The sequence below is a fragment of the Tursiops truncatus genome, chromosome 10 (genome assembly GCF_011762595.2).
Source record: "Tursiops truncatus isolate mTurTru1 chromosome 10, mTurTru1.mat.Y, whole genome shotgun sequence".
Lineage (NCBI taxonomy): Eukaryota > Metazoa > Chordata > Mammalia > Artiodactyla > Delphinidae > Tursiops > Tursiops truncatus.
Window position 1 is genome coordinate 9,547,531 of NC_047043.1, and position 17,146 is coordinate 9,564,676.

The 17,146-nt window shown below is 41.8% G+C and overlaps 1 protein-coding gene across 1 annotated transcript in view; it reads left to right on the plus strand.

The window, feature by feature from the left end:
- Positions 1 to 16,281, plus strand: part of LOC117313725 (phosphatase and actin regulator 1-like) — a 38,124-nt gene extending 21,843 nt beyond the window's left edge. The window contains exons 2-3 of the mRNA XM_033863643.2: positions 14,463 to 14,609; positions 16,244 to 16,281. Of these exons, the coding sequence (XP_033719534.1) occupies positions 14,463 to 14,609; positions 16,244 to 16,281 (185 nt within the window). The remainder of the gene's footprint in view (positions 1 to 14,462; positions 14,610 to 16,243) is intronic.
- Positions 16,282 to 17,146: the final 865 nt, after the last annotated feature.

Here is a 17,146-nt window from a genome sequence, read left to right on the forward strand (position 1 = left end):
CTCCAACATTTATTGTTTGTAGATTTTTTGATGATGGCCATTCTGACCAGTGTGAGACGATATCTCATTGTAGATTTGAGTTGCATTTCTCTTATGATTAATGATGTTGAGCATTCTTTCATGTGTTTGTTGGCAATCTGTATATCTTCTTTGGAGAAATGTCTATTTAGGTCTTCTGCGCATTTTTGGATTGGGTTGTTTTTTTTGATATTGAGCTGCGTGAGTTGCTTGTAAAATTTGGAGATTAATCGTTTTGTCAGTTGCTTCATTTGCAAATATTTTCTCCCATTCTGAGGGTTGTCTTTTCGTCTTGTTTATGGTTTCCTTTGCTGTGCAAAAGCTTTGTAGTTTCATTAGGTCCCATTTGTTTATTTTTGTTTTTATTTCCATTTCTCTAGGAGATGGGTCAAAAAGGATCTTGCTGTGATTTATGTCATAGAGTGTTTGCCTATGTTTTCCTCTAAGAGTTTTATAGTGTCTAGTCTTACATTTAGGTCTTTAATCCATTTTGAGTTTATTTTTGTGTATGGTGTTAGGGGGTGTCCTAATTTCATTCTTTTACATGTTGCTTTCCAGTTTTCCCAGCACCACTTACTGAAGAGGATGTCTTTTCTCCACTGTATATTCTTGCCTCCTTTATCAAAGATGAGGTGACCATATGTGCGTGGACTTATCTCTGGGCTTTCTGTCGTGTTCCATTGATCTATATTTCTGTTTTTGTGCCAGTACCATACTGCCTGGATTACTGTAGCTTTGTAGTATAGTCTGAAGTCCAGGAGCCTGATTCCTCCAGCTCCGTTTTGCTTTCTCAAGATTGCTTTGGCTATTCGGGGTCTTTCGTGTTTCCACACAAATTGTGAAATTTTTTGTTCAAGTTCTATCAAAAATGCCAGCGGTAGTTTTATAGGGATTGCATTGAATCCTTAGATTGCTTTGGGTAGTATAATCATTTCCACATTGTTGATTCTTCCAATCCAATAACATGGTATATCTCTCCATCTATTTGTGTCATCTTTAATTTCTTTCATCAGTGTCTTATATTTTCTGCATACAGGTCTTTTGTCTCCTTAGGTAGGTTTATTCCTAGATATTTTATTCTTTTTGTTGCAATGGCAAATGGGAGTGTTTTCTTAATTTCACTTTCAGATTTTTCATCATTAGGGTATAGGAATGCAAGAGATTTCTGTGTATTTATTTTGTATCCTGCTACTTTACCAAATGCATTGATGAGCTCTAATAGTTTTCTGGTAGCATCTTTAGGATTCGCTTTTTATAGTATCATGTCATCTGCAAACAGTGACAGCTTTACTTCTTCTTTTCCGATTTGGATTCTGTTTATTTCTTTTTCTTCTCTGATTTCTGTGGCTAAAACTTCCAAAACTACGTTGAATAATAGTGGTGAGAGTGGGCAACCTTGTCTTGTGCCTGATCTTAGTGGAAATGATTTCAGTTTTTCACCATTGAGGACGATGTTGGCTGTGGGTTTGTCATATATGGCCTTTATTATGTTGAGGAAAGTTCCCTCTATGCCTACTTTCTGGAGAGTTATTATCATAAATGGGTGTTGAATTTTGTGGAAAGCTTTCTCTGCATCTATTGAGATGATCACATCGTTTCTCTCCTTCAATTTGTTAATATGGTGTATCACACTGACTGATTTGCGTATATTGAAGAATCCTTGCATTCCTGGGATAAACCCCACTTGATCATGGTGTATGATTCTTTTAATGTGCTGTTGGATTCTGTTTGCTAGTATTTTGTTGACGATTTTTACATCTGTTTTCATCAGTGATATTGGCCTGTAGTTTTCTTTCCTTGTGACATCTTTGTCTGGTTTTGGTATCAGGGTGATGGTGGCCTCGTAGAAATAGTTTGGGAGTGTTCCTCCCTCTGCTATATTTTGGAAGAGTTTGAGAAGAATAGGTGTTAGCTCTTCTCTAAATGTTTGATAGAATTCGGCTGTGAAGCCATCTGGTCCTGGGCTTTTGTTCATTGGAAGATTTTTAATCACAGTTTCAATTTCAGTGCTTGTGATTGGTCTGTTCATATTTTCTATTTCTTCCTGGTTCAGTCTCGGAAGGTTGTGCATTTCTAAGAATTTGTCCATTTCTTCCAGGTTGTCCATTTTATTGGCATAGAGTTGCTTGTAGTAATCTCTCATGATCCTTTGTATTTCTGCAGTGTCCGTTGTTACTTCTCCTTTTGCATTTCTAATTCTGTTGATTTGAGTCTTCTCCCTTTTTTCTTGATGAGTCCAGCTAATGGTTTATCAATTTTGTTTATCTTCTCAAAGAACCACCGTTTAGTTTTGTTGATCTTTGCTATCATTTCCTTCATTTCCTCTTCATTTATTTCTGATCTGATCTTTATGATTTCTTTCCTTCCGCTAACTTTGGGGTTTTTTTGTTCTTCTTTCTCTAATTGCTTTAGGTGTAAGGTTAGGTCGTTTATTTGAGATGTTTCTTGTTTCTTAAGGTAGGATTGTACTGCTATAAACTTCCCTCTTAGAACTGCTTTAGCTGCATCCCATAGGTTTTGGTTCTTCGTGTTTTCATTGTCATTTGTTTCTAGGTATTTTTTGATTTCCTCTTTGATTTCTTCAGTGATCTCTTGGTTACTAAGTAGTGTATTGTTCAGCCTTCATGTGTTTGTAGTTTTTACAGATTTTTTCCTGTAATTGATATCTAGTCTCATAGTGTGGTGGTCAGAAAAGATACTTGATATGATTTCAATTTTCTTAAATTTACCAAGGCTTGCCTTGTGACTCAAGATATGATCTATCCTGGAGAGTGTTCCATGAGCACTTGACAAGAAAGTGTATTCTGTTGTTTCTGGATGGAATGTCCTATAAATATCAATTAAGTCCATCTTTTTTAATGTATCATTTAAACCTTGTGTTTCCTTATTTATTTTCATTTTGGATGATCTATCCATTGGAGAAAGTGGGGTGTTAAAGTCCCCTACTATGATTGTGTTACTGTCAATTTCCCCTTTTATGGCTGTTAGTGTTTACCTTATGTATTGCTGTGCTCCTATGTCGGGTGCATAAATATTTACAATTGTTATATCTTCTTGGATTGATCCCTTGATCATTATTTACTGTCCTTCTTTGTCTGTTGTAATAGTCTTTGTTTTAAAGTCTATTTTGTCTGATATGAGAATTGCTACTCCAGCTTTCTTTTGATTTCCATTTGCATGGAATATCTTTTTCCATCCCCTTGCTTTCAGTCTGTATGTGTCCCTAGGTCTGAAGTGGGTCTCTCATAGGCAGCATATATACGGGTCTTGTTTTTATATCCATTCAGCCAGTCTATGTCTTTTGGTTGGAGCATTTAATCCATTTTTATTTAAGGTAATTATCAATATGTATGTTCCTATTACCATTTTCTTAACTGTTTTGGGTTTGTTATTGTAGGGCTTTTCCTTCTCTTGTGTTTCCTGCCTAGAGAAGTTCCTTTAGCATTTGTTGTAAAGCTGGTTGGGTTCTGCTGAATTCCCTTAGCTTTTGCTTGTCTGTAAAGGTTTTAATTTCTCCACCAAATCTGAATGAGATCCTTGCTGGGTAGAGTAATCTTGGTTGTAGGTTTTTCCACTTCATCACTTTAAGTAAGTCCTGCCACTCCCTTCTGGCTTGCAGAGTTTCTGCTGAAAGATCAGCTGTTAACCTATGGGGATTCCCTTGTATGTTATTTGTTGTTTTTCCCTTGCTGCTTTTAATATGTTTTCTTTGTATTTAATTTTTGATAGTTTGATTAGCATGTGTCTTGACATGTTTCTCCTTGGATTTTTCCTGTTGGGACTCTCTGTGCTTCCTGAACTTGATTAACTATTTCCTTTCCCATATTAGGGAAGTTTTCAACTATAATCTCTTCAAATATTTTCTCAGTCCCTGTCTTTTTCTCTTCTTCTTCTTGGATTCCTATAATTCGAATGTTGGTGCATTTAATGTTGTCCCAGAGGTCTCTGAGACTGTCCTCAGTTCTTTTCATTTTTTTCTCTTTATTCTGCTCTGCAGTAGTTATTTCCCCTATTTTATCTTCCAGGTCACTTATCCGTTCTTCTGCATCAGTTATTCTGCTATTGATCCTTTCTCCATCCCAGAGATGGAGATCTCTGGGAGATTTTTGCCATTTGATATTACATGGAGCTGGGAGGTTGGTCCACAAGAGTGAGGACTAATATCCTGAACTTGGCTCTCGCACCTCAGAGGCACAGCCCTGATTCCTGCCTGGAGCACCAAGAGCCTGTCATCCACATGGCTCAGAATAAGAGGGAGAAAAAAAGAGAAGGAAAGAAAGAAGAAGATAAAATAAAATTAAATTAAAAATTTATTAAAATAAAAAATAATTATTTAAAAAAATTTTTTAAGTCATAAAAAAAAAGAAAGACGAGAGCAACCAAACTAAAAATCAAATCCACCAATGATAATAAGCTCTAAAAACTATACCCAAAGAAAAAAAAAGGGGGGGACAGACGGAACCCTAGGACAAATGGTAAAAGCAAAGCTATACAGACAAAATCACACACAGAAGCATACGCATACACACTCAGAAAAAGAGAAAAAGGAAAAAAAAAAATATATCCTTGCTCCCAAAGTCCACCTCCTCAATTTGGGGCGATTCGTTGTCTATTCAGGTATTCCGCAGATGCAGTGTGCATCTTAGTTGACTGGAGATTTAATCTGCTGCTTCTGAGGCTGCTGGGAGAAATTTCCTTTTCTCTTCTTTGTTTGCACAGCTCCCAGGGTTCAGCTTTGGATGTGGCCCCGCCTCTGCCTGTAGGTCACCTGAGGGCATCTGTTCATGCTCAAACAGGATGGGGTTAAAGGAGCAGCTGATTCAGGGGCTCTGGGTCACTGAGGATGGGGAGAGGGAGGGGTACGGATGCGGAGCGAGCTTGTAGTGGCAGAGGCCGACGTGATATTGCACCAGCCCGGGGCGCGCCATGCGTTCTCCCAGGGAAGTTGTCCCTGGATCCCGGGACCCTGGCAGTGGTGGGCTGCACAGGCTCCCTGGAAGGGGGGTGTGGAGAGTGACCTGTGCTTGCACACAGGCTTCTTGGTGGCGGCAGCAGCAGCCTTAGCGTCTCATGCCCGTCTCTGGGGTCTGTGCTTTTAGCCACGGCTCGCGCCCATCTCTGGAGCTCCTTTAAGCAGCGCTCTTAATCCCCTCTCCTCGCGCACCAGGAAACAAAGAGGGAAGAAAAAGTCTCTTGCCTCTTCAGCATCTCCAGACTTTTCCCGGACTCCCTCCCGGCCAGCCGCGGCGCACTTACGCCCTGCAGGCTGTGTTCACGCAGCCAACCCCAGTTCTCTCCCTGCGCTCCAACCGAAGCCCGAGCCTCAGCTCCCAGCCCCGCCCGCCCTGGCGGGTGAGCAGACAAGTCCCTCAGGCTGGTGAGGAACCATTATACTACTCTTGCATTTTGGGGCCATTATAAAGTAAAATAGGTTGGTCCTGATCCTCTGTGCGGGAATCTCTCTGCTTTGCTCCCCGCGCCCCCTGCACCCCTGTTGCTGTGCTCTCCTCTGCGGCCCCGAAGCTCCCCCCTCTGCCACCCGCAGTCTCCACCCGCGAAGGGGCTTCCTAGTGTGTGGAAACCTTTCCTCCTTCACGGCTCCCTCCCGCTGGTGCAGGTCCCGTCCCTATCCTTTTGTCTCTGTTTATTCTTTTTTCTTTTGCCCTATCCAGGTACCTGGGGGGTTTCTTGCCGTTTGGGAGGTCTGAGGTCTTCTGCCAGCGTTTAGTAGGTGTTCTGTAGGAGTTGTTCCACGTGTAGATGTATTTCTGATGTATTTGTGGGGAGGAAGGTGATCTCCGCGTGTTACTCTTCCTCCATCTTGAAGCTCCTCAATAATGAGCTTTTTGTTTTATTTAGTTTTCTGTTGTCTTTATGTTTTCAATTTCATTGACTTCTGCTTTTATCTTTATTAGTTCCTTCCTTCTCCTTGCTTTAGATTATTTTTCCCTTCTTTTTCTAAGTTCCTGAGTTAGGAAATTAGATAATTGATTTGAGACCTTTACTCTTCTCTAATATAAATGCTTAGAACTATAAACTAACTACCCTATTAACACTGTTTTAGCTGCATCCCGCATATTTTGGTATGTTGTATTTTTAATTGTCTAGTGATGAAAAGAAGTTTTTAATTTTAATGGCACCAAAATACCTATTTATCCTTTTATGGTTAGTGCTTTTCATGTCCTGTTTGAAAATCTTTGTTGATGTGATAAAACATTTTTCTCTTAAAAATTTTTCTTCTAGAAACTTTATTGTTTACCTCTTACATTTAGGTCCATGATCCATTTGGAATTGATATTTGTGTATGCTGTGAGGTAGGGATCAAAGTTTATTTTCTTCCATTACATGTATATTCAAGTGTTCGAGCATTATTTATTGAAAAGTCCATCTTTTCCCCCACAATACTGCAGTGGGACTCTTGTCACAGTCAGGTGACTATTTATATATTGGTCTATTTTTAGATTCTCTTCCATTGGCCCATTTACAGTAGTCCACGCTTATCTGTGGGAGATATATTCCAAGCCCCCCAGTGGATGCCTGAAACCTTGGATAGTACTGAACCCTATATATACTATTTTTTTCCTATATATTCATACCTATATTAAAGTTCAATTTATAAATTAGGCACAGTAAGAGATTTAAAACATTAACTAATAATAAAAGAGAGCAATTTTAACAGTAGAATGTAATAAAGTTTATGTGAATGTGATCTATCCCTCTGTATTTCAGAGTATCTTATTGTACAAATTTAATGCCTTTTCCATCTTAACTAAGCGTTTATCACACACTATGGCTGGAACTTATTCAGTCTAAGGTAAAACAGCAAAACTATCACAAATTGTTTTTTCCTTCTTCACAATTTAAAGGATGGAAGATTTGTTCTTTCTGTCAATCTTAGCAACCTCAGCATATAATCTTTTTCCTTCCTTATTAAGTCAAGAACATTCACCTTTTCACTTAAAGGAAGCACTTTATGGCCCCTCTTCGGTATATCCAAATTGCCAGCAACACTACTCTTGCATTTTGGGGCCATTATAAAGTAGAATAGGGGTTACCTGAACACAAGCACTGCTGTGCTGCAACAGTAGATCTGATAACTGAGGTGGCTACTAGGTGACTAAGATTGGGATATGCTGGACAACGGGATGTTTCACATCCTGGCCTGGACAGAATGGGTGGGCACGAGATTTCATCATGCTACTCAGAACAGCATGCGATTTAAAACTTATGAATTGTTTATTTCTGGAATTTTTCATTTAATATTTTCAGCCTGCAATTGGCCACAGGTAACTAAAATCCAGAAAGCAAAACCATAGATAAGGGGGGACTACTGTATCTTACTTTGTTTTTGAATTCTATACCTTTATAATGTCTTGGTATCTTCTACTATAAATAGTCCAGTTATTTTTTAATTTGTCAAGATTTTCCTGACTAGTCTTGGCCCTTTGCATTTTCATATATATTTTAAAATCAGCTTGTCAAATTGAAAGAAAAAAAAAAAAGGCTGGGGGCTTCCCTGGTGGCGCAGTGGTTCAGAGTCCGCCTGCCGATGCAGGGGACACGGGTTCGTGCCCTGGTCCGGGAAGATCCCACATGCCGCGGAGCGGCTGGGCCCGTGAGCCATGGCCGCTGAGCCTGCGCATCCGGAGCCTGTGCTCCGCAACGGGAGAGGCCACAACAGTGAGAAGCCCGCATACCGCAAAAAAAAAAAAAAAAAAAGCTGGGATTTTGACTGGAGTTTCATTGACTCTATAGATCAATTTGAAGAGACTGATGCCTTAACACTAGTGGGTCTTTCAGTCCGTGAGCATGAGCATGGTATATTCACCCCACTCCCCACTTACTTAGGTCTTGTTAATTTCCTTCAGGAATTTTTTTTGTAGGTTTTCATGTAGAAGTCTTGCTCACCAACTGTTAGATTTATTCACAGATATTTGATGGTTTTGATGCTATTGTAAATGGTCCTTTTAAAATTACATGTTCTATTTTGCTAGTATATAGAAACAAATCATTATTTTATACTGCTATTATATCCAGTGATGCTGTCAAATTCACAATTTATAATAGTCTAGATCCTTATGGATTATGTACATATACAATCATAACATAGATGTCTAATTACAATTTTATTGTATTTTTGCTCTCCAGTTATGATAATTTTTAATTTCTTTTACTTACTTTATTGCCCTGGCCAAGACCTCCAGTATAATATTGAACACAAGTGATGAGAGTGGACATAGTTAAGAATATTTTGCAAATCTAGGTACCCGGGTCTTATCCCCTCAGAATTCCATAGATCCAGGTTGGGAGCCTCAAAAATGTACATTTTAACAAGTATTCCAAGTGATATTGATGTAGAGGTATCCTAGAAGCACACTTTCAGTAACATTTTTATTTTTATTTTTTATTTTTTTGTGGTACACGGGCCTCTCACTGCTGTGGCCTCTCCCGTTGCAGAGCACAGGCTCCGGACGCACAGGCTCAGCGGCCATGGCTTACGGGCCCAGCCGCTCCGCGGCATGTTGGATCTTCCCGGACCAGGGCACGAACCCATGTCCCCTGCATTGGCAGGCGGACTCTCAACCACTGTGCCACCAGGGAAGCCCTGAGTAATATTTTTAAAGGATAAGCTTCTCACCTGAAGAGTTAGTCAGGATGAAATATTACACTCTTCTTTCTTCCTCCCCTCCCCATCTGCATCCTCTTCCATGCCGGTGATGGATGTATAAAATGTTATTTTTTGAGCCCCTTATTGTGCTGCCTCTCTTTTTCTGACTCTAGCTCTGGATATAACATGCATATAAGTGTCTTTAGTGTTAAAATATTGACTGGCTTTAGGAAAAAAAAGAAAACAGAAAGAAACAAAAATGGCCCTTATCCTGAGTCAGCAATCACATTCAAAAAGAGCAATCTTAGAAAATAAAAACAAACAAACAAAAAAACCCACTGTATTTGGAAGTTGTTGAGGTCATGGTTGAATTCAATCCCTCTATACACACACCCACATCCACACATCCATACACACGCAAACCACCAACAATCATATGGGTGTTGCCACCTGATGCAAAGAGTATGAGGAAAAAGAAACAGATTCTAAAGGATGTTTAGTTACATAAAACAGAGTTGAACAATATGAAATCACTTGAGAGAAGTATGGATACCATGTGGTTTCCTAAATATAATTGGTTACAAATCAAAGGAACAATGTATTTTCTTAGATTAAGAGACAAAATATGCCATGGATATTTATGGAAAGAAGTAGAGATACAAGAATAGCTGTAAATACTTATAGAGTATTAGAGTTCGGTAGGGCCTTAAGGTCACGTTGTCTGATGCTCACATTTTTTTCCTACCAGTTTTATTGAGATATATACAGCACTGTATAAGTTTAAGGTGCACAGCATAATGATTTGACTTACATACATCATGAAACGATGACCACAATAAGTTTAGTGAACATCCATCATCTCATATGGATACAAAGTAAAAAGAAATATATTTTACCTTGTGATGAGAACTCTTAGCACATACTTCTTAACAACTTTCATATATGAGATACAGCAGTGTTAATCATATTTATCCTGTTGTATATTACATCCCTAGTACTTATTTATCTTATAACCTGAAGTGTGTACCATTTGACCACCTTCATCCAATTCCCCATCCCACTCCCACCTCTGGTAACCACAAATCTGATCTCTTTTTCTATGAGTTCATTTGTTTGTTTATTTTTGAAGTATAATTAACCTACAACACTATGTTAGTTCCTGGTGCATGACATAGTGATTCCATATTTCTATACATTTCAAATTGGTCACCGTTGATAAGTCTAGTTACAATATGTCACCATACAAAGATATTACATACTTACTATATTCCCCACAATGTACATATCTTACCCATGATTCATTTATTTTGTGACTGGAAGTTTATACCTCTTAATCTCCCTCACCCATTTCTCTCACTCCCCAATCCCTTCTCCCAGCAACCACCAGTCTATTCTCAGCATCTAACAACTCCACTTCCATTTTGTTATGTTTGTTCATTTGTTCTTCATATAAGTGTGATCACATGGTATCTGTCCTCCATCCCATCCAGGTCCATCCACGTTGTCACAAATGGCAAGACCTCATTCTTTTTTTATGGTTGAGTAATATTCCACTGAATATATATACCACATTTTCTCTATCCATTCATCCATTGATGGGCACCCAGGTTGTTTCCACATCCTTGACACTGTAAACAGTGCTGCAGTGAACATAAAGTTGGACATTTCTCAGATCCACATTTTTGTTTACTTTGGACAAATACCCAGGAGTAGAATTGCTGTATTGCACGGTAGTTCTATTTCCAACTTTCTGAGGAACCTCCACACTGTTTTCCGCATCCTTGACAACACCTGCTATTTGTTATCTCCCCAATAAAAGCCATTCTGACAGGCATGAAGTGACATCCCACTGTGGTTTCAACTTGCATTTCCCTAATGACTGGTGATATTGGGCATCTTTTTATGGGCCTGCTGGACATTTGTCTTCTTTGAAAGAATGTCTGTTTTACATCCTCTGCTCATTTTTTAATCGAGTTGATTATTTTTTTATGTTGAGTTGTATGAGTGCTTTGTATATTTGGGATATTAACTCTTTATCAGATATATCATTTGCAAATATCTTCTCCCATTCAGTAGGCAGCCTTTTCATTTTGTTGATAGTTTCCTTCACTGTGCAAAAGCTTTTCAGTTTGGTGCTGTCCCATATGTTTATTTTTGCTTTTGTTTCCCTTGCCTCAGGAGACATATCAAAAAAATATTGCTAAGACTGTTGTCAGTGGGCATACTTCCTATGTTTTCTTCTAGGAGTTTTATGGTTTCAGGTCTTACATTTAAGTCCATTTGGAGTTTTTTGGGGTTTGCTTTTTGTTTTTGTATATGGTGTGAGAAAGTAGTCCAGTTTGATTCTTTTGCAGGTAGCTGTCCAGTTTTCCCAACACCACTGATTAAAGAGGCTGTCTTTTCCCCATTGTGTATTCTTGCCTCTGCTGTCATGGATTCATTGCCCGTATAAGCGTGGGTTCATTTCTGGGTGCTCTATTCTGTTCCTACAACCTATGTGTCTGCTTTTGTGCCAGAGGTTGCACTTCTCTAGCTGAGGGGACAGGGTGACTTACCCAGTGGTACTTGGTGAGGTAGTGGTAGGACTGGAAGCAGCCTCCACCAGCCCTGATTCCCACCCCAGGGCTCTTCCCCTGATGTTACTTAGTCCGATATTTTATGATGAAAGGTCATATATATGAAAGGAATCCAAGAATAAAGAATGTGGAAACATTGGGACAAGCCCACAAGAGTAAGAACTTCATAAAGGAGTGAATCCTTCATACAGGATAAGAGTGAGATACATGATCTGGGACTGACTTTGTAGGGGAATTATAAAAAACTAAGAAATATGGGAGAGAAAAAGAGAGGCAAAGTGAAAAGATAATGGGAAAACTTAGATGAGACAAAGAAGACAGTAAATTATGGAAGCCAAAAAACTGGAAGGTAATAGTCAGAAATGAAAATATCATAAGATAATTCAAGAACATGGGGATAAATGTAGTATTTTTATGTCTCTTTTGAAAAAATATATCTAGAATTATTTCAATAGTAATAGTCCATATGAAAGAGATAATATGAAAGTACATTTAAACTCTTTTGAAGAGAGGTAAACCTAAAATTGTAGCATTATTAGTTCCTAATCCTCTAAAATGTTGAATGAATAAGAAACAGAAATTCAAATATTTATTTCTCTATGTGAAGAACCATTATTATCTAACATCAAAGAAACAGAGAAAGCTAAGACTAGGTATTCCTTCAGATGACTTTATTGTTTTTTTTTTTTAAAGACATGGCTGATGAATGAAAATACAACGGGTTGGGGAATCCCAAACAATTTGAACAATCAGATAGCACTGCATTAATTCAAAGAGAGGTATAGTTTATACAGTATGCAGAACTGTTGGAGTTTATTTCCCTACTTTTGCACGTCCTTAAGAGCTTGCACCTAAATGTTAAAATCACATTGGTTTGCAGCCTGATTAATCATCGAAAAGCATTAACCTTCATGGTTCATTTGATGAGCCAAATACCCCTGTTGTTCCTCCTGGGATAGGAGGCATCCATTTTTAATCTATGTTTAACAGAGATAAATGGGAAATAATAAGGAGGCAAGTATCATAGAAAATGAATTTAAAATATGGATAGTCAACCAAATATATCTACTTAGCAAATCAATGTACTGGTTAAAGACAGGATTTGAGGTCAGGCATGGATTTGGTCCCCAATTTAGCTACTCATTTACTCATTAGTTACATAACCCTCCTTCACTCCTTTTTTCCCATTCTCTCCTTCCTTGCTCCCTTGCTTTCTCCCTCTCCTCTCTTTTTTGTATTAAAAGAATATCTATTGAGCATTTACTATGTACTGGATTCATGCCACAGACTAGTGGGTCAGTTATCTCACATTCCTGAGGGAGAACATGGAAAGTTGATGGGGAAGAAATTCGTGGTGTACAAAACAAGGAAATGTACAGATGCAGAAATGAGTCAGCCTTGTTCGGACAACTCTGAACAGACTGTAGGGAAATAATGAGATGAATTTGGAAAGCCAGATGGAAGTCAGGTCATAAAGGGCCCTGAATGCCAGGATATGCATTTTCAAATTAACACGCAGGGAACCGGCTATTAGAAATCTAGTGATTAGGAAGTTAGTCTAGTACAGGGAGGCCAAAGGAGGAGATTATTTCAAGAAGGATAGATTACTCAAGAAAGAAATGGACTTAACTGTTGAGAGGATGTTGATGACCTTTAAAGTAACTTTGACTGAGTGGTGGGGATAAAAAGTGGTAGGGATGCAAGGAGGGGATTAAGAGTGAAAAAATGAAGCCTATGGGGCCAAGCGTTCCACAGGAAGGGTAAACAGAATGGGAGAGAAATAGTATGGTACAGATTGAGGAAGCGGCAAGGCTAGGGCAGTTGGAGAGTTACTACCTATGTGTGAAGTAAGAGACCAGCGTAAAGAGACTGAAGATTCTAGGGCGGGCGCAAGGATACAGGGTGAGAATTAGAAACGACAGGTGAAATGGAGAGGGAAGTCTTGCAGAGCTGAAGCAGTACTTCATCCTCTGAGATTGAAGGGCATGAATTGACACTGAGATTTCCTTTGCAGCAGGGAGGGAATCAAGGTAACATTTATCTGTGTACTCCAGGTGGGCTCTCATTAGAAAGAAATGTGGCAACATCGGGCCACAAGAAGACGTGACTGAAGCTGCCGGAAGACAGACATCAAAGAGTTGAGCCCATCAATAGGTTCAGTAGGGGCAGCGAACCATTGTGACTCACACTCCAGAAACCTTTCTAGGTTTGGCTGCTGTGTAACATGGGAAGGTTGCAGTGCAAACATTCAAAGAAATGTAAGGTGCCCTTGATCTTCACCCTCTCCTTCAGAAACAATGGTAGAGAGTTATAGAGATTACAGGTCCAATCCAAAGACTATTATTCATGCTCTAAATCGCCAAATAAAAAGCCGAATGGGTACTTCCGTAGAGATAAACGTATCCTAGAAACCTGTGGTGGTAAGAAAGCCACTCAATTCTGCATGAATATGTCTAGTCTACATTCAGAATATCAACTCTAGAAACTTTACTGCCAAACTGCCCCCAAAGTTATATACACTTTCCCTCTGTCCTCCACCTCTAGGGCTCAACGGGGGCCTGCAAGAGAGCTTCCAGGGAGTCCAGATCTGGTTCCATCTCTATTTGAGCTCCAGGTTGGGGAAGAGGGAGCAGAGGGGTACTCGATATAGCGTGCTCTCTTCCATGAGCAGCTGGGCCTAGGCTCGCACCCCAGGAATAATAACTCACGCAAGGAAAGCTGAAGCTGGGCTATCTGGTCGGGCATCCTCAGCCCAGAGAATCCTGTGGGTTAAGGAGACCCTCGTGTGCACTTGAAAAGCAAGCGGAGTAAGTGCATTTGGCGGGAGAGGGCACAGTGCTGACTGGGCATCCTTGCTTTGGAGTCCTCCCTTTCGCATTAGCCTACCTGTGCCAAGAGCTGAGAACTGGGGCTGCAGGCAGGAGGCGGGGTGTCCGTCCGGGGCACTGGCCCGTTGGCCCTGTGGCTGAGTGCAATGAGGGGGAGCCCTGAGCACAAGCCGGGCCTGGGCCGATCCCTGCTCCAGTCCACAAATCCTTAACGGGTTTTCTTTCTCTCCCCTCACCCTTTTCTCTCCTTTGCTCTCTTTCTTTCTCTCTCCCTCTTCTCTCCTTTCCCCTCTCTTCCCCCCTCCCTCCCCGCCCCCTTTCCCTTCCTCTCCCATCCCCCTCTGCCCTCCCCCTTGCCCTGCGGGTGAGCCTCTTCCTTCCCCTCCCCCCCTTTTTCCGCCTCCCTCCGTCTCTCTCCATCTCCTCCCTCAGCTCGCCGGGCGACCCTGCTTCTGCCTCCCACATTAATGGCGGCATCTTCGGAGGACGATATAGACCGGCGGCCCATCAGAAGAGTCCGCTCCAAGAGCGACACTCCGTACCTCGCGGAGGCCAGGATCTCCTTCACCCTGGGGGCAGGTGAGGACGAAGCTCTTGCCTTGCTCTCTCCGCCATGCCGCTTCCTTCCCTCCTCCCCGGCTGGCTCGGCCCCCAGCCCCTCCTGTGGTCCCCCTCCCCCTCCCGGCCGTGCCCTCCCCTGCGCCCCACTTCTTACCCAGCCCGGTCCCTGGCGCTCGCTCGCTCGCTCTCTTTGTGTGCCGAGTAAGGAGGTGTGTGTGTATGTGTGTATTTGTGTGTGTGTGTGTGTGTGTCTGTGTGTGTGTGTGTGTGTGTTGAGCAGGTGGGGGAGGGTAGTGCGTGGAGCCCTGCCTCCGCCGGGGAGTCGCAAGCGGGCTTTCCCCTTCCTTGAAGCGAAGGATGTGTTGTCACTGATAACAATGATCGTAGGCGTAGCCCAGAGCTGGGTCGGGATGCTCCACCTGCTGTGGGCAGAGGGTTTGGCAAGGCTCCGCTGGTGTGGTTTGCTGGTGGGGCTACTACAGGGTGGAACTTGTTGGTGACGTTCAGACTCTGGTGATTTTGCCGGGTTGATACACGCCTGCTGCGGTTTTGGAGTGAGGAGGGGCGGGGCGGGGATCACAGCTGGGAACGGGACCAAGCACTTGGCAAGCAACCGTAGTGATGATAATAATAGTATGGTCTATAGGATGCATATGGGGTGATGATAGGAAGCTGTCACTGGAACTGGTGCCCAAAGTGGCCCAGATGGAATTAAGTGAAAAGGGTAACTGACGTGGAGGAGGGAGGGAAAGAAGGGGGAAGGAGAAGAGAGGAGGACGGAGGAAGGAAGGGAAGGAGAGAGGGCCGGAGAGAGGGAGGAAGGAAAAGGAAGGGAGGGAGAAAGAAAGAAGGAAGAAATGAACCACAGAGAAGACTGAGGGATTCAGGGAGTCAAACTGAGAGCTGTCAGGGTTACCTGAAAGGAAGCACCCAGTGTCCGCTGTCTCCACTGCTGCTGCAGCTCCGGATTCACAGGCAGACCTCACCTCCTGTTACTAGTAGATGGTCACTATCACCCAGAGGAAGTTGTTCGCTACTAACTTCACGGGGCTGCCTTTTCTGAAAGACTGCTAAGTCTCTCCCTCCAAGCTTGTGTCTCTTCCTTTCTAGAATCCCTTGGTATTCTCGCAACTCCAGTGCAAAAAGAGTGAGGGCATTTCCTGAAGATCCTCCTTCAAAATAAGTTTAAAAAGAACATGATATCAATACCTTTTTCTTTAGGAAACTCAGCCCTTGAAAATGGAACTGAATCAAACAAAGTGTGTGTGTGTGTGTGTGTGTGTGTGTGCGTGCTGGAACAAAGAGAAACTTCAGATAATGACTATTTTACACATTATTGAGAAGTTTGAACAACAGAGAAAACTCTGCATAAAGAAACAAGATGTGTTGGCTAAGGAACCATATTTTATGACCGATAGGATGGTAACTGAATGTGCCGAAGTAGCCAAGTTCTTTGGAGTGTAATTTTCCTGTCTCGATGATTTTGATTTTTTTAACCCTGTGTTTTCTCGTCACCCCTGAAATGTTTGCCTCTGGATTTGGCACTGGAGAAAGAGGACTTTATTGGAGGAGGCTTTGACAGTTTTTGTGGCAGGCTGTAGTAGCCTATGGTCTCCGTTTGGAACTATTAATCCTTCACTTGTATGTTCCAGGTTCAGAATATGATGTGAGGGGTCTTGGAAAGGACTGAGAAGAGTTCCTTTTAGGATTGAGATTGTTTTCTGACCCAGAGAAATTAAGAATTATTCCTTTGCTATCAAACTCTGGTATATTCCCTTGGTGTCTTTGGCTTGGCAGAGAAGGAAAGGGGCTTAAGAGGCAGTTAATAAGGTTGTTTACCTACTACTGGTGCTTTTACAACAAAATAATAAAATAAAGCACTAAAAAAGAGTTTCAAGTTTCTGCTACTGTTGAGTTGGGCTGAACCCTTTTGCCACCAGATTAAAGCCAGTGACTTGCAGTCTTTTATCCTGCGTAAATTGCTCTGGAGGCCAATGAAAAGATTCGACTTTTCAGACAAGACTTGTCTCCCTTCCATCTGGAAATAAACAAGCCAAACGAGCTCCCAGTCCCTTATGAATAAGTTCCTTAGAGTAGCCTTAAAAGCACAGTGTCAAGAAAGACAGCAGCAAGAAAGAGGAATGCGGTGGGAGAGGATGTTTCTCAAGGACGGAGGAGGGCAGTTGTTGAGGGTTCTGCTCTGCGACTAGGGGAGCTGTCCTCTCGGTGGTGCTGAAGCCAAGGGCTGGGTGAGAGGTGTGACTGTGAGCCCGACAGCAGAGGGAGGGGTGCTCAGTCCCTCTCTGTGATGGAATCCCAGGGAAAACGCGCACGGTCTGGCCACCGAAAACTTTTCTATCCCTGCCCACCTACGTTTGCCGCCTGTTTACTACGCCTCACGCCCACTGCTCCACTGCTCACATCGGGAGGTTTTGCTCTAATTTTGTGCCGGCAGCTCACTCCTGGGGCTTTGTTGATTTTCCAGCTGGCTTCGGGCTGCTTTTCTGACATAGTAAGATCTACTCGCAGATGTGCCTTTCCCTCGCGTTTAAAAG